Here is a 24650-nt window from a genome sequence, read left to right as displayed (position 1 = left end):
CTGAAACGTGGGACGGTATGGGGCATTAATAATACACGGTACACACTGCGGTGATATATATTGTAACGTGGGACAGTATGGGGCATTACTAATACACGGTACACACTGCAGTGATATAAACTGTAATATGGGGCAGGCTGCAGTGTGGGGCGTTAATAATACACGGTATACACTGCGGTGATATTACTGAAACGTGGGACAGTATGGGGCGTTACTAATACACGGTACACACTGCGGTGATATTACTGAAACGTGGGACAGTATGGGGCATTAATAATACACGGTACACTGTGGTGATATAAACTAATATGGGGCAGGCTGGAGTGTGGGGCGTTAATACACGGTATACACTACGGTGATATATATTGTAACGTGGGACAGTGGGGTGTTAATAATACACGGTACACACTGCAGTGATATTACTGAAACGTGGGACAGTGGGGCGTTAATAATACACGGTACACACTGCGGTGATATAAACTCTAATGTGGGTCAGGCTGCAGTGTGGGGCATTAATAATACACGGCATACACTACGGTGATATATATTGTAACGTGGGACAGTGGGGCGTTAATAATACACGGTACACACTGCGGTGATATAAACTAATGTGGGGCAGGCTGCAGTGTGGAGTAATGTTCTGACAGGAAGTCATGATGTGGAGATGCTGGTTTTGAGCTGGGGTGACTCACCTGATGAAGTCTCCATTTAAGTAAAACTCTCCTTTTTTATTCTTCCTGTTAAAGTGAACAACTTCACGCTTTCCCACATTATGATCCACTCGTCACATCCTGCTAATCGCAAAAAGGCCCATTTATGCATACTCCTGTTCTGCCAGCCAGCCAATTTTCTAACTATGCTAATATATTATCCCCTGCACCGTCAGCTTTTATTTTTCTCAATGTTTGATGTGACACCTCATCAAATGCCTTCTGGGAATCCAAGTACAGCAGGAAGGCTGCCCACTAACCACACTGTATCTTATTCCTTCAAAGGACACCATTAAATTGCTTAAACACCATTTCCCTTTCATCAAATCATGCTGACTCTTCTCGATTACCATGTGTTTCTCCAACTGTCCAGCTATAACCTCCTTAATGATTGATTCTAACATCTTCCCCATGACAGGCATCAAGCTAACTGGCCTATAGTTTCCTGTTTTTTGCGTCCTTTGAACAGAGGGGTTATGTTTGCCACTTTATAGTGGGAATATACTTTTTCTGACTATGCTGAAATATCTCCTTAGTTTCTGCCACTGCTTCTCTATTGATCTCTCTGCTCGCCGAGTGTCACAGGTCGGTTAGGTAACTCCGCTTTCATGCTCACATAGTTCCTCTCATTTAAGTTTAAAATGTTAGTCTCAAAGCCACTCTTCTCCCTTTCAAAGATCAAAGAAAAGTACAGCCCAGGAACAGGCCCTTCTGCCCTCCAAATCTGTGCTGACCATAATGCTTGAACTTAACAAAACCTTCTGCCCTGACTCAGTCCATGTCCCTCTATTTCCTCCCTATTCATGGATCCATCCCGATGCCCCTTAAATGTTGCTCATGTGGCTGCTTCAAACTGGGTATAAAATGCAATCACGTTGTGGTCACTGCTACCTAAGCTTGTCTTCACTCTGAGGTCTTTAATTAATTAAATGAAAAATCGCTTATTGTCACAAGTGGGCTTCAAATGAAGTTACTGTGAAAAGCCCCTAGTCGCCACATTCCCGCGCCTGTTCAGGGAGGCTGGTACGGGAATTGAACCCGCGCTGCTGGCCTGCCTTGGTCTGCTTTCAAAGCCAGCTATTTAGCCCTGTGCTAAACAGCCCCTAATCCTGTCACATTGTGCAAACTCAGTTTAATATGACCTGTTCTTTGGTCAGTTCCAGAAAGTGCTGTTCTCAGAAACTATTTCAAAAGCATTCTATGCACTCCTCATTCAGCCTACTACTGCCAATCTGATTATTCCAGTTAAAATGTAGACTAAAGTCACCCATTATTTTTGCCATTCGTTTACCACCAGCACCCAGTGTTTTTTTCTGTATACTTTGTCCCACAACGTGGTTACTGTTAGGAAGCCTGTAGAGCACTCCCACTGGTGACTTCTTTCCCCAAATATTCCTCAACTACACTCAAACTGATTTGACATCCTGATCTCCTGAAACAAGGTTATCTCTAACTATAATAATAATCTTTATTGATGTCACAAGTAGGTTTACATTAACACTGCAATGAAGTCACTGTGAAAATCCCCTAGTCGCCACACTCCGGCGCCTGTTCGGGTATGCCCAAGGAAAGAGTCTGCCTTGTTTAGTGCATTGAAGAATTAGTCTTTTCCATCCAGAGAGAGTCAAAGATGGGCAGAGTGGATTATCCAAATGCCAATTCCTTTTTTGTACAGCATAGGCTTGATGCTGTTGAATGCAGCTTGTTGCTTAGCCAGGATTGTACCAATGCCATCTTTGCTTAACAATGCTACCCCTCCACCTTTACCCAGCTTCCTATTCTTGGGTGTCATTTAACCCTCAATATTCAGGACCTAATCCTTGTCATCCTACACCCACGTCTCCTAATGGTTATCCAATTAATTCAATGTGCTATCAATTCCTTTATCTTGTTATGAATGCTATGCACATTCAGATACAGAGCTTTTAGTTTTGTCTATTTGTTATCTTTGTAACATCTAGTCTTGGCTGTTGGTGTATTCTTAGTTTTTCCTCTCTGTCCGGGCAATAGTAAGGGATGACATCGGTGCTATGGAGGATAAGGTTGAATCCATTTGGGTGGAAATCAGGAATAGTAAGGCAAAAAAGTCACTGATAGGAGTAGTCTATCGGCCACCAAATAGTAACGTTATGGTGGGGCAAGCAATAAACAAAGAAATAACAGATGCATGTAGAAATGGTACAGCAGTTATCATGGGGGATTTTAATCTACATGTCGATTGGTTTAACCAGGTCGGTCAAGGCAACCTTGAGGAGGTGTTTATAGAATGTATCCGCGATAGTTTCCTAGAACAATATGTAATGGAACCTACGAGGGAACAAGCGGTCCTAGATCTTGTCCTGTGTAATGAGACAGGATTGATTCATGATCTCATAGTTAGGGATCCTCTCGGAAGGAGCGATCACAATATGGTGGAATTTAAAATACAGATGGAGGATGAGAAAGTAAAATCAAATACTACTGTTTTGTGTTTAAACAAAGGAGATTACAATGGGATGAGAGAAGAACTAGCTAAGGTAGACTGGGAGCAAAGACTTTATGGTGGAACAGTTGAGGAACAGTGGAGAACCTTCCAAGCGATTTTTCACAGTGCTCAGCAAAGGTTTATACCAACAAAAGGAAGGACGGTAGAAAGAGGGGAAATCGACCGTGGATATCTAAGGAAATAAGGGAGAGTATCAAATTGAAGGAAAAAGCATACAAAGTGGCAAAGATTGGTGAGAGTCTAGAGGACTGGGAAATCTTTAGGGGCCAACAGAAAGCTACTAAAAAAGCTATAATGAAGAGTAAGATAGAGTATGAGAGTAAACTTGCTCAGAATATAAAAACAGACCGTAAAAGTTCTAACAAATACCGTGTATACTCGCGTATCCTTCGATCTCGCATATCACGCGACCCCTAAATTTTCATCCCCAAAACATGATTTTATGGTATACCTCATGTATCATGCGAGTGACTTTTTTGGAAATTAATTTTGGAAACGAAAACTTCCAAATGGTATCATTGTGTGTAGTTTCTGCAGAGTTGATTCTGCTGTGAAAGCTGTTCGCGATTCGAACAGCTTTCCAGCTGGCTTTACTAGCGTTGTTCAGCCACTTGCCGTTTCCATTCATAAAAACATGAATGGAAACGTCAAGTGGCTGAACATCTTCCCATCAGAATGCTGTGGTCAAAATCTGAAGAGTAGTATTCTGATGGGAAGATGTTCAGCCACTTGACGTTTCCATTCATGTTTTTATGAATGGAAACGGCAAGTGGCTGAACGACGCTAGTAAAGCCAGCTGGACAGCTGTTCGAATCGCGAACAGCTTTCACAGCAGAATCCACTCTTCCCATCTTCCCATCAGAATACTACTCTTCAGATTTTGACCACAGCATTCTGATGGGAAGATGTTCAGCCACTTGACGTTTCCATTCATGTTTTTATGAATGGAAACGGCAAGTGGCTGAACGACGCTAGTAAAGCCAGCTGGATGCTATGTGACTTATCTTGGCCAGCATTTCACACCCGCGATTTTTGTACCTCGTGTATCATGCGACCCCCGAAATTTAGGCTTCAAATTAGGTGCTCAAAAGTCGCATGTTACGTGAGTATATACGGTATATAAAACAAAAAGAGTGGCTAAGGTAAATATTGGTCCTTTAGACGATGAGAAGAGAGTTTTAATAATGGGAGATGAGGAAATGGCTGAGGAACTGAACAGGTTTTTTGGGTCGGTCTTCACAGTGGAAGACACAAATAACATGCCAGCGACTGATAGAAATCAGGCTATGACAGGTGAGGACCTTGAGAGGATTGTTATCACTAAGGAGGTAGCGATGGGCAAGCTAATGGGGCTAAAGGTAGACAAGTCTCCTGGCCCTGATGGAATGCATCCCAGAGTGCTAAAAGAGATGGCTAGGGAAATTGCAGATGCACTAGTGATAATTTACCAAAATTCGGGTGGTCCCGGTGGATTGGAAACGTGACACCACTGTTTAAAAAAGGAGGTAGACAGTGAGCAGGAAATTAAAGGCCAGTGAGCTTAACTTCGGTAATAGGGAAGATGCTGGAATCTATCAAGGAAGAAATAGCGAGGCATCTGGATAGAAATTGTCCCATTGGGCAGACGCAGCATGGGTTCATAAAGGGCAGGTCGTGCCTAACTAATTTAGTGGAATTTTTTGAGGACATTACCAGTGCAGTAGATAACGGGGAGCCAATGGATGTGGTATATCTGGATTTCCAGAAAGCCTTTGTCAAGGTGCCACACAAAATGTTGCTGCATAAGATAAAGATGCATGGCATTAAGGGTAAAGTAGTAGCATGGATAGAGGATTGGTTAATTAATAAAAAGCAAAGAGTGGGGATTAATGGGTGTTTCTCTGGTTGGCAATCAGTAGCTAGTGGTGTCCCTCAGGGATCAGTGTTGGGCCCACAATTGTTCACAATTTACATAGATGATTTGGAGTTGGGGGCCAAGGGCAATGTGTCCAAGTTTGCAGATGACACTAAGATGAGTGGTAAAGCGAAAAGTGCAGAGGATACTGGAAGTCTGCAGTGGGATTTGGATAAGTTAAGTGAATGAGCTAGGGTCTGGCAGATGGAATACAATGTTGACAAATGTGAAGTTATCCATTTTCGTAGGAATAACAGCAAACGGGATTATTATTTAAGCGATAAAATATTAAAGCATGCCGCTGTGCAGAGAGACCTGGGTGTGCTAGTGCATGAGTCACAGAAAGTTGGTTTACAGGTGCAACAGGTGATTAAGAAGGCAAATGGAATTTTGTCCTTCATTGCTAGAGGGATGGAGTTTAAGACTAGGGAGGTTATGTTGCAATTGTATAAGGTGTTAGTGAGGCCACACCTTGTGTATTGTGTTCAGTTTTGGTCTCCTTACTTGAGAAAGGACCTACTGGCACTGGAGGGTGTGCAGAGGAGATTCACTAGGTTAATCCCAGAGCTGAAGGGGTTGGATTATGAGGAGAGGTTGAGTTGACTGGGACTGTACTCGTTGGAATTTAGAAGGATGAGGGGGGATCTTATAGAAACATTTAAAATTATAGAGGGAATAGATAGGATAGATGCGGGCAGGTTGTTTCCACTGGCGGGTGAAAGCAGAACTAGGGGACATAGCCTCAAAATAAGGGGAAGTAGATTTAGGACTGAGTTTGGGAGGAACTTCTTCACCCAAAGGGTTGTGAATCTATGGAATTCCTTGCCCAGTGAAGCAGTTGAGGCTCCTTCATTAAATGTTTTTAAGGTAAAGATAGATAGTTTTTTGAAGAATAAAGGGGTTAAGGGTTATGGTGTTCGGGCCGGAAAGTGGAGCTGAGTCCACAAAAGATCAGCCATGATCTCATTGAATGGCGGAGCAGGCTCGAGGGGCCAGATGGCCGACTCCTGCTCCTAGTTCTTATGTCCTTCCTGCCACTCTGTACCCCTCATTCCCTACATTACTATTTTGTTCTCCTGCCTTGACTCTAACCCTTGATTTACTGTTTTGACCTAAGCTCGATCCTTACCCCGTTTTGTTTAATTTAACTACCCACTTATAAATAGAAATGTTTGATCTTCCCCTTTAATTTATATTTGAATATGCAACTTCCATTATTGACGATGACCATGTAAAACCATCTGTCGATGTTTGAAGTGTATGTTGGTGATGCACAGAAGCCACAATGTTTATTTATAACACTTAACAAATCCTGAGGGATGTTCACAGGATCGCTGTGGAGAGGATTTTTCCTCTTGGGGAGAATCTAGAACACGGGATCCTGTTTATATGTAGGGGACCACCCATTGAGCACAGAGAGGAGGAGAGTTCTCTGTGGACCATGAGTCTCTGGAACTCTTCCACAAAAAGTGATGGAAGCAGAATCTTTGAATTTTTTAAGGCAGACAAGATGGATTCTTGACAACAAGGGGTGAAAGGTTACTGGGAATAGGCAGGAATGTGGAATGAAGGTTAAAATCCGATCAGTCACCATCTTCTTCACTGACAGAACAGGCTCGAGGGGCCAAGTGGTCATAGAACATTACAGCGCAGTACAGGCCCTTCTGCCCTCGATTTTACGCGACCTGTAAAACCACTCTAACGCCCATCTACACTACTCCCTTATCATCCATATGTTTATCCAATGACCATTTAAATGCCCTTAATGTTGGCGAGTCCACTACTGTTGCAGGCAGGGCATTCCAAGCCCTTACTACTCTCTGAGTAAAGAACCTACCTCTGACATCTGTCCTATATCTATCTCCCATCAATTTAAAGCTATGTCCTCTCGTGCTGGACATCACCATCTGAGGAAAAAGGCTCTCACTGTCCACCATATCTAATCCTCTGATCATCTTGTATGCCTCAATTAAGTCACCTCCCAACCTTCTTCTCTCTAACGAAAACAGCCTCAAGTCCCTCAGCCATTCCTCATAAGATCTTCCCTCCATACCAGGCAACATCCTGGTAAATCTCCTCTGCACCCTTTCCAATGCTTCCATATCCTTCTTATAATGCGGCAACCAGAACTGCACGCAATACTCCAAATGCAGCCGCACCAGAGTTTTGTACAGCTGCAACATGACCTCATGGCTCCGAAACTCAATCCCTCTACCAATAAAAGCTAACACATCATATGCCTTCTTAACAACCCTATCAACCTGGGTGGCAACTTTCAGGGATCTATGTACATGGACACTGAAATCTCTCTGCTCATCCACACTACCAAGAATCTTACCATTAGCCCAGTACACTGTCTTCCTGTTACTCCTTCCAAAATAAATCACCTCACACTTTTCTGCATTAAACTCCATTTTCCACCCCTCAACCCAGCTCTGCAACTTATCTATGTCCCTCTGTAACCTGCAACATCCTTCCGCACTGTCCAAAACTCCACCAACTTTAGTGTCATCTGCAAATTTACTCACCCATCCTTCTACACCCTCCTCCAGGTCATTTACAAAATTAACAAACAGCAGTGGCCCCAAAACAGATCCTTGTGGTACACCACAAGTAACTGAACTCCAGGCTGAACATTTCCCATCAACCACCTCTGTCTTCTTCCAGCTAGCCAATTTCTGATCCAAACTGCTAAATCACCCTGAATCCCAGGCCTCTCTATTTTCTGCAATAGCCTACCGTGGGGAACCTTATCAAACGCTTTACTGAAATCCATATACACCACATCAACTGCTTTACCCTCGTCTACCCTCAAAGAACTCAATAATGTTTGTGAGGCACGATGTACACTTCATAAAACCGTGTTGACTATCACGGTCGACAGATCCTGCTCCAAATTTGTGTATTGGTAAAATATGAACGAGCTTCTGAGGAGATATTAGGTCGGGTCACACCACCCGCTCCATAATCCCAGTGCGCTCACTCCCGCCCACTCCATAATCCCAGTGCGCTCACTCCCGCCCACTCCATAATCCCAGTGCGCTATCTCCCGCCCACTCCATAATCCCAGTGCGCTATCTCCCCGCCCACTCCATAATCCCAGTGCGCTATCTCCCCGCCCACTCCATAATCCCAGTGCGCTAACACCCCGCCCACTCCATAATCCCAGTGCGCTAACACCCCGCCCACTCCATAATCCCAGTGCGCTAACACCCCGCCCACTCCATAATCCCAGTGCGCTAACACCCCGCCCACTCCATAATCCCAGTGTGCTATCACCCCGCCCACTCCATAATCCCAGTGTGCTATCACCCCGCCCACTCCATAATCCCAGTGCGCTATCACCCCGCCCACTCCATAATCCCAGTGCGCTATCGCCCCGCCCACTCCATAATCCCAGTGCGCTATCGCCCCGCCCACTCCATAATCCCAGTGCACTAACTCCCCGCCCACTCCATAATCGCAGTGCGCTCGTTCCCACCCACTCCATAATCCCAGTGCGCTCACTCCCGCCCACTCCATAATCCCAGTGCGCTATCGCCCCGCCCACTCCATAATCCCAGTGCGATAACGTCCCGCCCACTCCATAATCCCAGTGCGCTAACGTCCCGCCCACTCCATAATCCCAGTGCACTATCTCCCTGCCCACTCCATAATCCCAGTGCGCTCACTCCCACCCACTCCATAATCCCAGTGCGCTATCTCCCCACCCACTCCATAATCACAGTGCGCTCACTCCCGCCCACTCCATAATCCCAGTGCGCTCACTCCCGCCCACTCCATAATCCCAGTGCGCTAAACCCCACCCACTCCATAATCCCAGTGCGCTAATACCCCGCCCACTCCGTAATCCCAGTGCGCTAAACCCCACCCACTCCATAATCCCAGTGCGCTATCTCCCCACCCACTCCATAATCCCAGTGCGCTAACGCCCCGCCCACTCCATAATCCCAGTGCGCTAATGCCCCGCCCACTCCATAATCCCAGTGTGCTATCGCCCCACCCACTCCATAATCCCAGTGTGCTATCGCCCCACCCACTCCATAATCCCAGTGTGCTATCGCCCCACCCACTCCATAATCCCAGTGCGCTATCTCCCCACCCACTCCATAATCACAGGGCGCTATCTCCCCACCCACTCCATAATCCCAGTGTGCTATCGCCCCACCCACTCCATAATCCCAGTGCGCTATCTCCCCACCCACTCCATAATCCCAGTGTGCTATCGCCCCACCCACTCCATAATCCCAGTGCGCTATCTCCCCACCCACTCCATAATCCCAGTGCGCTCACTCCCGCCCACTCCATAATCCCAGTGTGCTAATGCCCCGCCCACTCCATAATCCCAGTGCGCTAATGCCCCACCCACTCCATAATCCCAGTGCGCTAACACCCCACCCACTCCATAATCCCAGTGGGCTCACTCCCACCCACTCCATAATCCCAGTGTGCTAAACCCCACCCACTCCATAATCCCAGTGCACTAACGCCCCGCCCACTCCATAATCCCAGTGTGCTATCACCCCGCCCACTCCATAATCCCAGTGCGCTCACTCCCACCCACTCCATAATCCCAGTGCGCTAACACCCCGCCCACTCCATAATCCCAGTGTGCTATCACCCCGCCCACTCCATAATCCCAGTGCGCTCACTCCCACCCACTCCATAATCCCAGTGCGCTAACACCCCGCCCACTCCATAATCCCAGTGTGCTAATGCCCCGCCCACTCCATAATCCCAGTGCGCTATCTCCCCACCCACTCCATAATCCCAGTGCGCTCACTCCCGCCCACTCCATAATCCCAGTGTGCTAATGCCCCGCCCACTCCATAATCCCAGTGCGCTATCGCCCCACCCACTCCATAATCCCAGTGTGCTAATGCCCCGCCCACTCCATAATCCTAGTGCACTAACACCCCGCCCACTCCATAATCCCAGTGTGCTAACACCCCGCCCACTCCATAATCCCAGTGTGCTAAACCCCACCCACTCCATAATCCCAGTGCGCTAACACCCCGCCCACTCCATAATCCCAGTGCGCTAACACCCCACCCACTCCATAATCCCAGTGTGATCACTCCCGCCCACTCCATAATCCCAGTGCGCTAACACCCCGCCCACTCCATAATCCCAGTGCGCTAACACCCCACCCACTCCATAATCCCAGTGTGATCACTCCCGCCCACTCCATAATCCCAGTGCGCTAACACCCCGCCCACTCCATAATCCCAGTGCGCTAACACCCCACCCACTCCATAATCCCAGTGCACTAACGCCCCGCCCACTCCATAATCCCAGTGCGCTAACACCCCACCCACTCCATAATCCCAGTCAATAAAACCACGCCCACTCCAAAATCCCAGTGCGCTATCGCCCCGCCCACTCCATTATCCCATTGCACTACACCCCGCCCACTCCATAATCCCAGTGCGCTAAGGCCCACCCACTCCATAATCCCAGTCGCTGTTGCCCCGCCCACCCCATAATCCCAGTGTTTAGACCCCGCCCACTCTAATCCCAGGGCGCTATCACCCCGCCCACTCCATAATCCCAGTGCGCTAACACCCCACCCACTCCATAATCCCAGTGCGCTATCTCCCCACCCACTCCATAATCCCAGTGCACTATCTCCCCGCCCACTCTAATCCCAGTGCGCTATCGCCCCACCCACTCCATAATCCCAGTGTGCTATCACCCGCCTGCCTCACCCCTGCCCGCTCCATGACCCCGGTGCGCTCCACGATCCCTGCCCGCTCCATGATCCCTGCCCGCTCCACGATCCCTGCCCGCTCCACGATCCCTGCCCGCTCCACGATCCCTGCCCGCTCCACGATCCCTGCCCGCTCCACGATCCCGTTGCGCTCCACGATCCCTGCCCGCTCCACGATCCCTGCCCGCTCCACGATCCCTGCCCGCTCCACGATCCCAGTGCGCTAATGCCCTGTGAGCCCCACACAGCAAAATGCAATACCTTGCATTCACTGGTCAGCTCCACTCCACCTATAATTTTACCTTTAAAATGTATGTGTACAGTTTACGTACTGTTGAGTTTTATAGCATGGAAGGAGGCCCTTCGGCCCGTGTCCACACCAGCCATCAAGCACCCATTAACTCTATTTCTATTTTATAGCACTTGGTCTGTTGCCTTTTCTGCTTTGGCATTTCAGATGCTAATCTAAATGCTTCTTAAATGTTGTGAGGTTTCCTGCCTCCACCACCCTTTCAGGCAGCGAGTTCCAGATTCCCACCGCCCATCCTCACATTCCCTCCAAACCTCCTGCTCCTTACCTTAAATCTATGGCCCCTGGTTATTGACCCCTTCGCTAAGGGGACAAATTCCTTCCTATCCACCCTATCTATGTGCCTCACAATTTTATATTCCTCAATCGGTTTCCCCCTCTCTGGTCAAGGTAAAACAACCCCAGCCTAACCAGCCTCTCTTCGTAGCTGAAACGTTCCAGCCCAGGCAACATCCTGGTGAATCTCCTCTGCACCCCCTCCAGTGCAGTCACATCCTTCCTATAGTGTAGCGACCAGAACTGCACACAGTATTCTAACTGTGGCCTAACCAGCATTTTATACATCACAACCTCCCTGCTCTTCTCTATGCCACGATGCCACATCGAATACAGTATTCCATATGGCGCCTTATCCATCTCTCCTGTCTTCAGGGATCTAGAGACATACACACCCAATTCCCTCTGATCCTCATGTACTCCTAGGATCCTACCGTTCATTGTGCATGTCCTCCCAAAATGCACTACACACACTTTTCAGGTTAAATTCCATTTGCCACTGTTCTGTCTATCCAACCAGCCCGTCTATTTCCTCTGTAATCTGAAGCTTTCCTCCTCACTATTCACCACACCACCAAATTTTGTGTCATCTGCGAAGTTAACTACAAACTAAAAGATCCAACTCCGATCCCTGCGGAACACCACCGGACATAAGCTCCCAGTCACATCCTTCCTTTGACAGTTCTGTTAGTAACTAAAAGTAGTTTTAAGAGATTTATATTTATATTGGTAAATAATAGAAATCAAGTATTGTTTTAGGTGGGTTTAATTTACTGTTTCCGTGCCTGATAGGGACCTATAATTAGATTCATTCATGCTGAACAATGGTGTGTGTGTGTGTGTGAGAGTTGATTAAGTTCCAACTGTGCTTCTATTGTGATAGAGAAATATGAGGTGAAGAATAAATACAGTTGCTTAGCAACTAGAGGCCTTTGTAAGGAATATAGCTTCCCTTTGTTTAATTTTAGCTGGAAGATACAGCAGTTGGTGGCAGGCAGCTAGAGAGGGAACATCTCTCTCAGCTTTGTTAGAAGAAACGCCATACAATGGAGTAATGGTTAAGAAAACCAGTGCCAGAAATGTAAAGAAGTTACTTTTTTTTTCTTTTTTTTTAAAATTTTACCCAATTCATTTATTTTATCCAATTAAGGGGCAATTTAGTGTCACCAATCCACCTACCCTGCACATCTTTGGGTTGTGGGGGCGAAACCCACGCACACACGGGGAGAATGTACAAACTCCACACTGACAGTGACCCAGAGCCGGGATTGAACCTGGGACCTCAGTGCCGTGAGGCAGCAGGGCTAACGAACTGAGCCATCGTGCTGCCCGGCTACTTAAGGAAACTAGACAAACTGAGGGGAATCTGGAGTTAAAGGAGCAAAGAAGAACTGAGAACAGAACAGTGTACTGTTCATTTCAATTCTAGAAAAGTGATTAGCACTGTGCATCACAGTGCCAGGGTCCCAGGTTGGATTGCCGGCTTGGGTCACTGTGCGGAGTCTTCACGTTCTCCCCCTGTCTGCGAGGGTTTCCTCCCACAAGTCCCGAAAGACGTGCTGTTAGATGAATTGGACATTCTGAATTCTCCCTCTGTGTACCCAAGCAGTGTGCCCCCGGAGTGTGGCGACTAGGGGCTTTTCACAGTAACTTCATTGCAGTGTTAATGCAAGCCTACTTGTGACAATAAAGATTATTATAGGAGCTGGCTGGTGAGACATCAGAAAGATATCTGAAGTGGTTCTAAGGTTTGTGATATCTTACAACAGTCTGTGAGACATTAATTGAAATAATTGTGGAGCATCCGGTGGCTGGATATCGGAATGTGTGTGTAAAAGCAGTCAGGGCACACAAGTAAATCCTAAATGGGGTTGGTGTAAAACCTTCAGTAAACTAACTGGTAGAAGTGGAATGGAAGCTCTGTTCAAAAGGCTCCTTTTGAAAATGTGGAGTGAAATGGTTAGTACTGCTGCCTCACAGCACCAGGGAACCGGGTTCAATTCCAGCTTCCGGTGACTGTGGTGTTTGCATATTCTCTGTGTCTGAGTGGGTTTCCTCCTGATGCTCCGGTTTCTTCCCACAATCCAAAGATGTTCAGGTTAGGTGGATTGGCCATGCTAAATTGCCCCTTTGTGTCCGAAGGTTAGTTGGGGTTACGGGGTTTGTGTTTGGATAGGATGGTCTTTCGAATGGTTGATCCAAAATTGGTTTGCCGAATGGCCCCCTTCTGCACTGTAGGAATTCAATGGGATTCTATTGAAGATTGCAAACTGCTAGTGGAAAGCACGGTTCCAAGAGAGGTTTTGAAGCATGTTTTGGGAGCAAAGTTTGGAAATTCGCATATGACAGTTATTCAGGGGGTCTCTGAGGAGGAAATCCACAGACACTAATTTGGGTTCAGAGTGGAGTGTGTTTGACCACAGCCAATCTGTGTTATAAAGAGGGACTTTGTGTGTCAGAGACGATTGTAGCTTCAAATGTACTGTCATCCATGTTAATCTTAAAACCGGAGGGTAACTTTAGGGAGGAGTATTGTATTAGAATCCAGTTTTTCTTGTGTAATTTTTTTTTGTTGAAGTTAATTGACGGCCATGTGACTCTGTCCGTCACGTTTGATTAAAAACAGTAAAAGTTCGTCTTTTGAGCCACGGTTTGTTCTGGGATCTTCCCGTCCAGTTATAACATCAACCGGAAGTTTCTTTATAGAATAATGCAGAACAGAGGAAGCCATTCAGCCCATCGAATCTGTGCTAGTTCTGTAAAATAAATTGTGACTAAGCTGTCCTGATATGTATGTGCTTGCTTCATACTTTCATTTCATGTCACTCAAACACAATGTTGTTATTTTTCACAGCTGGATGTGCTCTTGGAGTCGGCATTACTAACATTCTGCACACGATGAACCCATCTCTTGTTATCCTGTCTGGAGTTCTGGCTGCTCACTATGAGGGTATTGTGAAGGAGGTGATTGGCCAGCGAGCACTGACATCCACACAGGCAGTGGAGATTGCTGTCTCTGCTCTTTCTGAGCCTGCGCTTCTCGGAGCAGCCAGTATGGTTTTAGATTATGCAACGCGCAGAACCTATTAGACCAATGAGAGATTGTCCCTAGAATTGTCCTCGTTTCCAGTTGCAGGTTAAAAATTAGTTAATAATTTATTCTCAGCCATTCTTATTTATTTTTTCAGTCTTCCATGTTGATAGAGTACTACCCTGAAAAGGGGAAAGGTGAAGTGTAACTGCCCTCGGAATGTGTTAGTTACCTTTATGTTCCATTGCCGACACCATTGTTTCCAAGAATGCCTCGCATTTGGAAAGTCTGTGAAGGATTAGGGAAGGAGAGTATTTCTGTGAAATTCCAGAGTGACCTTTGGCTGAAGCTAATTCATACCAGTTTTACAGTCATGGAGTCACATATGTGAGATTTTGGACTTTGTGACCAAGGTGTAATCGGTACTGTTAGTTCGGATGGCTAATAGAAATTCAAACTGAATGCTGCTGCCCTGTAACACACTGCGCTGCACAATCCGTTCATCGACCTCTTCCCCATCGAGGTGAAGCAATCCTGCAGATGCAGCTTTGATCTAGATTCACATCCAAGTTCCAGAAACCTTTTGGGGTATGCAGACACAAAACCCTTTCAAAGGGAGATTGGGATTTCAGTCATAATCCCACATCAGCTGTCTTACTACAGCATCAATGAGCTGCAAAATCACCTTTTAATGCACAACTCTGAACCATACATAAAATCTGCCCCGTACACGGGGGAATGAAATTGCCACCTCCGCCTGGTGAAAATCATTTGGCCTCTTGTTACCAATTCACATCCTTCATGTCCTGATCAAGTCCTCGAGGAGGGGAGCTATAAAACCCTTCCGGTCCCCCGCTTCAATTTATCAAAAGGATATTTGTGATTTTTGCTCTTAAGACAGGGCACCACGGAAAGCTTGTTTAAACAAATTATTTGCAGCACATGTGAAAGTCTGCAAGGTGTGCTGCTTACACATTTGGTAAATATTCCTATAGGATTTATCTGCGAGAGACATGCGGGAAATGTAGTAGTATGTGGTAAGTTAGGGTTTGTTTCTACAGTGAAGTGAAGAGTGGGTGTGAGGGGGGCTCACGCAGAAGATAAACACCAGATTAGACCACTCGGACAATGTGGTCTGTTTCTGTGCAGTAGACACTAACTAGATGTTGATTATATTGTTTTGATGAAGGGAATAAAGGTAAAGATAGAATTTGCAGGTGCCATGAATAAAATGTCACGTGAAACTTTACAAATCCAATAAAAGATATTCTCAAATACAGAATGGTAAGCCATTCTCTGATACAACTCCTGAGGAGCACTCGATAAATGGGGTGTGCAGAGATTGGGAATGAATTGTATGATATAAATTATGTACTAGCCATTTATCCGTGGATATTCTGTTTATATCTTGTGTGATGTAGAATGTATTTCAACTAAATTCTCGGTAATGTGTTACTTGCTGTATCAGTCTAGTTATGTTGAAACATGGACGATTTTTCCATGCAAAATGATGTTTCACTTTAAATCTAGTGATATTAATTATCTTGAATCATCTTTTTCAGAAATTCAAGTAACCAGATTGCAGTATTTTAATATCTTGTTGTGGAATTGGTTTATTTCTTTGAGAATCACTGGTCCTTAACTGTTTAACATTAACCGTGTATTAGACCCTCTAGCAGTAGATTCACATTGACAGAGTCGCAATCAGCTTTTCGGTTTTTTTTCTTCAATTTGTCACTTTGAATTATATTTTTGTAATTTGTGTCAATCATGGAGATAAACATTTAAACTAAATCAGTGACAGATAGTTAAACATGATTGCAGACAATGCAGCTCCTCCCTTCTCTACCATTATTGCCTTATTTTATAAATATAATGCATTGATGGTGAGTGCTATAGTCGAGTTAATTAACAAAACTTTCTGTGCTGTTTATCGGAGTTGCTGAGGAAGGAGCGTGTCCTTTTTGATTATTTGGGTATAGTAATAGTGGGTGAACTGATTGTAACGCCGGCAGATCAAGGTTGTGGATGTGTTAGTTTCTGGGATTTAAGGAGAGGGCAGTAGATTTATTGATTCCAAGGTAATATGGGCAAACATTGATGTACTGATCACAAGAAAATAAGACGAAGCCACAGTGTAGAAAAGGAAAGGAACATTTTGCTTCATTATCAGCAGAATTAATGTTTCCAACTTTTATTTGCAGTAAAGTTTAGTCAAATCTTTCTTTTTATATGTCTGTCTTGAACTTGCCTGTTTTTCACTTCCACCAAATTCAGGAAAGAAGGTACTGATTGTAACTGATTTATTATCTAATAATTGTATAGAAATAGCAAAATCACTGTGTTAGCAAATGACAAGCTGTGGTGATCTTTACGTGTGATAAGGAGGGAGCTATATTTCCCTGAGCATCACTAATCAAACTGTATATTTCCTGTCCTCTTAATCTGGTTTAATGAAGAAAATTTAACGGGTATTTTTTGGAAATTTTAATTTTGGTATTAAAAACCCATCGATTAAAATCCTTGTGTAAAAGTGTATGAATCAACGTTATTATTGTATCCATTGAACTGTTGATTAATTTTTTTAAAAATAGTTCAGTGTGCCACAGAAACAGAATCTTAACGTGTTAGTCAATGACCCCTCCCCCTCAACCCAAAAGATGTGCAGGCTAGGTGGATTGGCCATGCTAAATTGGCCATGTGCAGGCTTGGTGGATTGGCCATGTGCAGGCTTGGTGGATTGGCCATGCTAAATTGGCCATGTGCAGGCTCAGTGGATTGGCCCTTAATTGGGGGGAAAAAAAATTGGATATTCTAAATGTATTTTTTTTTAAAAGAAAGTCAAAGTGAAATGTCACGTCTGGTTGTTGGATTTGAGCTAATTGAGGTGAAAAGCCCCTAGTCGCCACACTCCGGTGCCTGTTTGGGTACACACGGAGAATTCAGAATGTCCAATTCACCTAACAGCACGTCTTTTGGGACTTGTGGGAGGAAACCGGAGCACCCGGAAGAAATCCACGCAGACACGGGGAAAACGTGCAGACTCCGAACAGACAGTAACCCAAGCCGGGAATCGAATCTGGGACAGTGGAGCTGTGAAGCAGCAGTGCTAACCACTGTGCTACCGTGCTGCCCATTTGGCTTCCAGTGTAAGAGTTCTGCACTCTGCTGGATACAGTGATGGAGATGTCCAAAGAGTCAGAGCACCACAAAGATTTTCTGCTCTCTAAATGTTTAAATAATGTAGATGGAACTTTACAAAGTTTTTATCGCAATGCCATACTTTATATTGCCAAACAAAAGACATCATTTGAAATAAAAGAAAAACATTTGAATTCTGTTTTCTGTTCCCTCATTCTGCAGATCCCATTTGAGTTTGATTTTAATTTGCTGTTTTCATAGAGTCATAGTCGTACAGTGTGGAAAAGGCCCTTCAGTCCATCGAGTCTGCACCAACAATAACTACCCCTAATCTCGCGCTAATTCAATTTACCAGCACTTGTCCCATATCCTTGAAGATGATGTGTTTCCAGTGTTTGGCCAAGTGCTTTGTTTAGGTTGTGAGGTTTCCAGCCTCCACCACCTTCCCAGGCCGTGTCTTCCAGATTCTCCCCAACCTCGGAGGGAAATAATATTTTCTCAAATCCCCTCAGAATCTCCTGCCCCTCACTCTAAAACTAGGCCCCCTTGTGATTGATCCCTCAACCAAGAGGAACATCTTCTTCCTGCTTACCCTGTCCAAACCCCTCATGATCTTTTGCACCTCAGTCATATCCCCCCTCAGCCTTCTCTGCTTGAAAGAAAACAATCCCGGCCTATCCAGTCTCTCCTTGTAGCTCAGATGCTCCATCCTGGGCAACATCCTGGTGAATCTCCTCTGCACCCCGTCCAGTGCAATCACATCCTTCCTATAGTGCAGTGACCAGAACTGCACCCATTACTCCAGCTGTGGCCGAACCACAGTCCTCTACAGCTCCAACATAACCTCCCTGCTCTTATAATCTATGCCACGACTGATAAAAGCACGTGTCCCGTATGCATTCTTAACAACCCTGTTCACCTGCCCTGCCACCTTACACCAGCCTCCAGTTACTCAAACAGCTTTATACCTCCACCCTTTCTGTCCTTTACTAAGCCAGTTTTGGATCCATCTCGCCAGGTTTCCTGTATTCCTAGTGCTTCAACCTTCTCAATCAGTCCCCCATATGGGACCTTGTCAAAGGGGCTGCTAAAATCCATATCAACTACTCAACTACACTTCATCCACACAATCGGTCACTAACAAATAATTCTGGAAAATTTATTAGGCATGACCTCCCTCTGACAAAGCCAGGCTGATCAACCCAGGCCTCTCCAAGTGGGGATTAATTCCCTCCTGAAATTCCACCAGTATTTTCCCCAACACTGACGCAAGACTCACCGGTTGCTTAATTCCCTGGTTTATAGCGATCACCCTTCTTGAAAAGCGGAACAACATTAGCTATTCTCCAGTCCTCTGGGACTTCACCTGTGGCCCCTGCAATCTCCTGCCTCGCCTTCCACAACAGCCTGGGGCACAATTCATCCGGGCCTGGGGATTTGTCTATTTAGGCCAGTTTGCATTTTTAAAATAACTAACTTTGAAATACCCTTTCTCCATCATGGTTCGACACTAGTGTTAGCTGTGTTTCATAGAATCTCCACAGTGCAGAAGGACGCCATTCAACCCACTGAGTCTGCACCAACCCTTGGAAAGAGCATCCAACCTACGCCCAGACCCCGACATCATCCCAGTAACCTCTACTATCCTTTTGGACACTAAGGTCAATTTAGCATAGCCAATCCGCTTAACCTGCACATTTTTGGACTGTGGGAGGAAACCGGAGTACCAGCCTCTACAACCTTCTCTATCTCTGAAACCTCCTCCAACCCTCCCCATCTCTGTAACCTCCTCCAGCCCCTACACCACTCCCGATCTCTGTAACCTCCTCCAGCCCCTACAACCCTCCCTATCACTGTGAACTCCATCAGCCCCTACACCCTCCCTATCTCTGTAACCTCCTGCAGCCCCTACACCTTTCCCTATCTCTAACATCCTCCAGTCCCTACAACCCTCCCTATCTCTGTGAACTCCTCCAGCACTGACAACCCTCCCTATCACTGTAACCTCCTCCAGCCCCGACACCCGTCCCTATCACTGTGAACTCCATCAGCCCCTACACCCCTCCCCATCTCTGCAACATCCTCCAGTCCCTACACCACTCCCTATCTCTGCAACATCCTCCAGTCCCTACAACCCTCCCTATCTCTGTGAACTCCTCCAGCACTGACAACCCTCCCTATCACTGTAACCCCCTCCAGCCCCTACAACCCTCCTTATCACTGTGAACTCCATCAGCCCCTACACCCCTCCCCATCTCTGTAACCTCCTCCAGCCCCTACACCCCTCCATATCACTGTGAACTCCGTCAGCCCTTACACCCCTCCCTATCACTGTAACCTCCTCCAGCACTGACAACCCTCCCTATCACTGTAACCTCCTCCAGCTCCTACACCCTCCCAATCACTGTAACCTCCTCCAGCCCCTGCACCCCTCCCTATCACTGTGAACTCCATCAGCTCCTACACCCCTCCCTATCACTGTGAACTCCATCAGCCCCTACACCCCTCCCTATCACTGTGAACTCCTCCAGCACTGACAACCCTCCCTATCATTGTAACCTCCTCCAGCCCCTACACCCCTTCCTATCACTGTGAACTCCATCAGCCCCTACACCCCTCCCTATCTCTGTAGCCTTCACCAGCCCTGACAACCCTCCCTATCTCTGTACCCTCCTCCAGCCGCTACAACCCTCCCTATCTCTGTACCTCCTCCAGCCCCTACACCCCTCCCCATCTCTGTCACCTCCTCCAGCCCCTACACCCCTCCCTATCACTGTGAACTCCATCAGCCCCTACACCCTCCCTATCACTGTGAACTCCATCAGCCCCAACACCCCTCCCTATCTCTGTAACCTCCTCCAGCCCCCACACCCGTCCCTATCTCTGTAACCTCCTCCAGCCCCTACACCCCTCCCTATCTCTGTAACCTCCTCCAGCCCCTACACCCCTCCCTATCTCTGTAACCTCCTCCAGCCCATACACCCCTCCCTATCTCTGTAACCTCCTCCAGCCCCGACAACCCTCCCTATCCCTGCAACCTCCTCCAGCCGGGACAACCAGCATATGCAGCACGGTAGCATAGTGATTAGCATAATTGCTTCACAGCTCCTTAGTCCCAGGTTCGATTCCCGGCTTGATCGCTTTCTGTGCGGAGTCTGCACGTTCTCCCCGAGTCTGCGGGGTTTCCTCCGGGTGCTCCGGTTTCCTCCCACAGTCCAAAGATGTGCCGGTTAGGTGGATTGGCCATGCTAAATTGCCCTTAGTGTCCAAAATTGCCCTTAGTGTTGGGTGGGGTTACTGGGTTATGGGGATAGGGTGGAGGTATTGACCTTGGGTAGGGTGCTCGTTCCAAGAGCCGGTGCAGACTCGATGGGCCGAATGGCCTCCTTCTGCACTGTAAATTCTATGATCTAACCCTCCCTAACTCTGTAACCTTCTCCAGCTCCATACAAGCCTCCCTATCTCTGTAACCTCCTCCAGCCCTGACAACCCTCCCTATCTCTGTAACCTCCTACAACCCTCCCTATCTCTACACTCCTCCAGCCGCTACAGCCCTCCCTATCTCTGTCCCTCCTCCAGCCCCTACACCCCTCCCTATCTCTGTAACTTCCTCCAGCCCCTACACCCCTCCCTATCACTGTGAACTCCTCCAGCACTGACAACCCTCCCTATCATTGTAACCTCCTCCAGCCCCTACACCCCTCCCTATCACTGTGAACTCCATCAGACCCTACAGCCCTCCCTATCTCTGTAACCTCCTCCAGCCCCTACACCCCTCCCTATCTCTGTAACCTCCTCCAGCCCCTACAACCCTCCCTATCTCTGTAACTTCCTCCAGCCCCTACAGCCCTCCCTATCCCTGTAACCTCCTCCAGCCCCTACAACCCTCCCTATCTCTATAAACTACTCCAGCCCCTACAACCGTATCTATCCCTGTACCCTCCTCCAACCCCTACAACCCTCCCTATCTCTGTAACCTGCTACAGGCCCTATAACCCTCCCTAACTCTGTAACCTCCTCCAGCAGCTACAACCCTCCCTATCACTGTAACCTCCAACCCCTACAACCCTACCTATCTCTGTAACCTGCTACAGGCCCTACAACCCTCCCTATCACTGTAACCTCCTCCAGCATCTACAACCCTCCCTATCACTGTAACCTCTTCCAGCCCCTACAACCCTCCCTATCACTGTGACCTCCTCCAGCACTGACAACCCTCCTTATCACTGTAACCTCCTCCAGCCCCTACACCCCTCCCTATCTCTGTAACCTCCTCCAGCCCCTACACCCTCCCTATCTCTGTGAACTCCATCAGCCCCTACACTCCTCCCGATCACTGTGAACTCCATCAGCCCCTACACCCCTCCCTATCACTGTGAACTCCTCCAGCACTGACAACCCTCCCTATCACTGTAACCTCCTCCAGCCCCTACACCCTCCCTATCACTGTGAACTCCATCAGCTCCTACACCCCCTCCCTATCTCTCTAACCTCTTCCAGCCCCTACACCCCTCCCTATCTCTGTAACCTCCTCCAGCCCCTACACCCCTCCCTATCTCTGTAACCTCCTCCAGCCCCTACACCCCTCCCTATCACTGTGAACTCCGTCAGCCCCGACAACCCTCCCTATCCCTGCAACCTCCTCCAGCCGTGACAACCAGCATATGCAGCACGGTAGCATAGTGGATAGCACAATTGCTTCACAGCTCCTTAGTCCCAGGTTCGATTCCCGGCTTGATCGCTTTCTGTGTGAAGTCTGCACGTTCTCCCCGAGTCTGCGGGGTTTCCTCCGGGAGCTCCGGTTTCCTCCCACTGTCCAAAGATGTGCAGGTTAGGGTGTTTGGCCATGATAAATTGCCCATAGTGTCCAAAATTGCCCTTAATGTTGGGTGGGGTTACTGGGTTATGGGGATAGGGTGGAGGTGTTGACCTTGGGTAGGGTGCTCTTTCCAAGAGCTGGTGCAGACTCGATGGGCCGAATAGCGTCCTTCTGCGCTGTAAATTCTATGATCTAACCCTCCTTAACTCTGTAACCTTCTCCAGCTCCCTACAAGCCTCCCTATCTCTGTAACCTCCACCAGCCCTGACAACCCTCCCTATCTCTGTAACCTCCTATTCCCCTCCCTATCTCTGTACACTCCTCCAGCCGCTACAACCCTCCCTATCTCTGTACCTCCTCCAGCCCCTACACCCTCCCTATCTCTGTAACCTCCTACAACCCTCCCTATCTATGTACGCTCCTCCAGCCGCTACAACCCTTCCTACCTCTGTAACCGCCTCCAGCCCCTACACCCCTCCCTATCTCTGTAAATTCCTCCAGCCCCTACACCCTCCCTATCCCTGTAACCTACTCCAGCCCCTACAACCCTCCCTATCTGTGTAACCTCCTCCAGCCCCTACACCCCCTCCCTATCTCTGTAACCTCCTACAGCCGCTACAACCCTCCCTATCTCCGTAACCTCCTCCTGCCCCTACACCCTCCCTATCCCTGTAACCTCCTCCAGCCCCCACACCCCTCCCTATCTCTGTAAACTACTCCAGCCCCTACAACTGTACCTATCCCTGTATCCTCCTCCAGCCCCTACAACTCTCCCTATCACTGTAACCTCCTCCAGCCCCTACACCCCTCCCTATCTCTGTAACCTCCTCCAGCAGCTACAACCCTCCATATCACTGTAACCTGCTACAGGCCCTACAACCCTCCCTATCTCTGTAACCTCCTCCAGCAGCTACAACCCTCCCTATCACTGTAACCTACAACCCTCCCTATCTCTGTAACCTGCTACAGGCCCTACAACCCTCCCTATCTTTGTAACCTCCTCCAGCAGCTACAACCCTCCCTATCACTGTAACCTCCTCCAGCCCCTACAACCCTCCCTATCTTTGTAACCTCCTCCAGCAGCTACAACCCTCCCTATCACTGTAACCTCCTCCAGCCCCTACAACCCTCCCTATCTCTGTAACCTCCTCCAGCAGCTACTACCCTCCCTATCACTGTAACCTCCTCCAGCCCCTACAACCCTCCCTATCTCTGTAACCTGCTACAGGCCCTACAACCCTCCCTATCTTTGTAACCTCCTCCAACAGCTACAACCCTCCCTATCACTGTAACCTCCTCCAGCCCCTACAACCCCCCCTACTACCAGCAGGGTGGCATTGTGGACAGCACAATCGCTTCACAGCTCCAGGGTCCCAGGTTCGATTCCGGCTTGGGTCACTGTCTGTGCGGAGTCTGCACGTTCTCCCCGTGTGTGCGTGGGTTTCCTCCGGGTGCTCCGGTTTCCTCCCACAGTCCAAAGATGTGCAGGTTAGGTGGATTGGCCATGATAAATTGCCCTTAGTGTCCAAAATTGCCCTTAGTGTTGGGTGGGGTTATTGGGATAGGGTGGAGGTGTTGACCTTGGGTAGGGTGCTCTTTCCAAGAGCCGGGACAGACTCGATGGGCCGAATGGCCTCCTGCACTGTAAATTCTATGATCTATCCCTGTAACCTCCTCCAGCCCGACAACTCTTCCTATCTCTATAACCTCCTCCACTCCCAACAACCCTCCCTATCTCTGTAGCCTCCTCCAACCTTCCTTGAGTGAAGTCAAGCATCCAACAGAGGGCAGCAGAGCGGAGCTACTGATTGGCTGTTCCGGGGAGATTTGCATACGTGCAGTGCGGTCAGCGTAATTTGAAGGTGGTTTGTGAAGGGGCTGTTGTCAAGTGACAGTTAAACGCGAAACACTTCCTCAGTGTTTCCCTTCCTATCTCCTCCTCTAACCAAAAAAAAAACAACCGTGGTTTTTGGGAAGGTAAGTTTATCTCTTTAAAAACTTACCTTGAAGGGTGACATCACAGCAAAGTAGTGACCTGATTGGCTGGCAAGGAAAGTGTTCCAGTTAGCAGTTGCTGGGAGAAATTTAACTCTGTGTGTTGGTGAGTATTGTGATTGGTAAGTAACATCTTTATTCCTTTCACTTATTAATTATTTAATACTATATTTTGTAATCAGTTTAGGTAAAGTGTAAAAATGGCAGGAGATCCCAGACCCGTGTTATGCTCCTCGTGCGCAATGTGGGAGTTCAGGGACGCGGCCGATGCCCCTGACT

General features: G+C 47.5%; 1 protein-coding gene across 1 annotated transcript in view; it reads left to right on the top strand.

Moving 5' to 3' along the window:
• The window catches only part of gne (glucosamine (UDP-N-acetyl)-2-epimerase/N-acetylmannosamine kinase), a 48844-nt gene extending 31088 nt beyond the window's left edge, over positions 1–17756 (top strand). Inside the window, exon 12 of the mRNA XM_038792907.1 lies at positions 14240–17756. Within this exon, the coding sequence (XP_038648835.1) occupies positions 14240–14475 (236 nt within the window). The 3' untranslated portion in view covers positions 14476–17756. The remainder of the gene's footprint in view (positions 1–14239) is intronic.
• Positions 17757–24650: the final 6894 nt, after the last annotated feature.

The sequence above is a fragment of the Scyliorhinus canicula genome, chromosome 3 (assembly GCF_902713615.1).
Source record: "Scyliorhinus canicula chromosome 3, sScyCan1.1, whole genome shotgun sequence".
Classification (NCBI taxonomy): Eukaryota; Metazoa; Chordata; class Chondrichthyes; order Carcharhiniformes; family Scyliorhinidae; genus Scyliorhinus; species Scyliorhinus canicula.
This window is presented reverse-complemented; position numbering and strand designations above follow the sequence as displayed.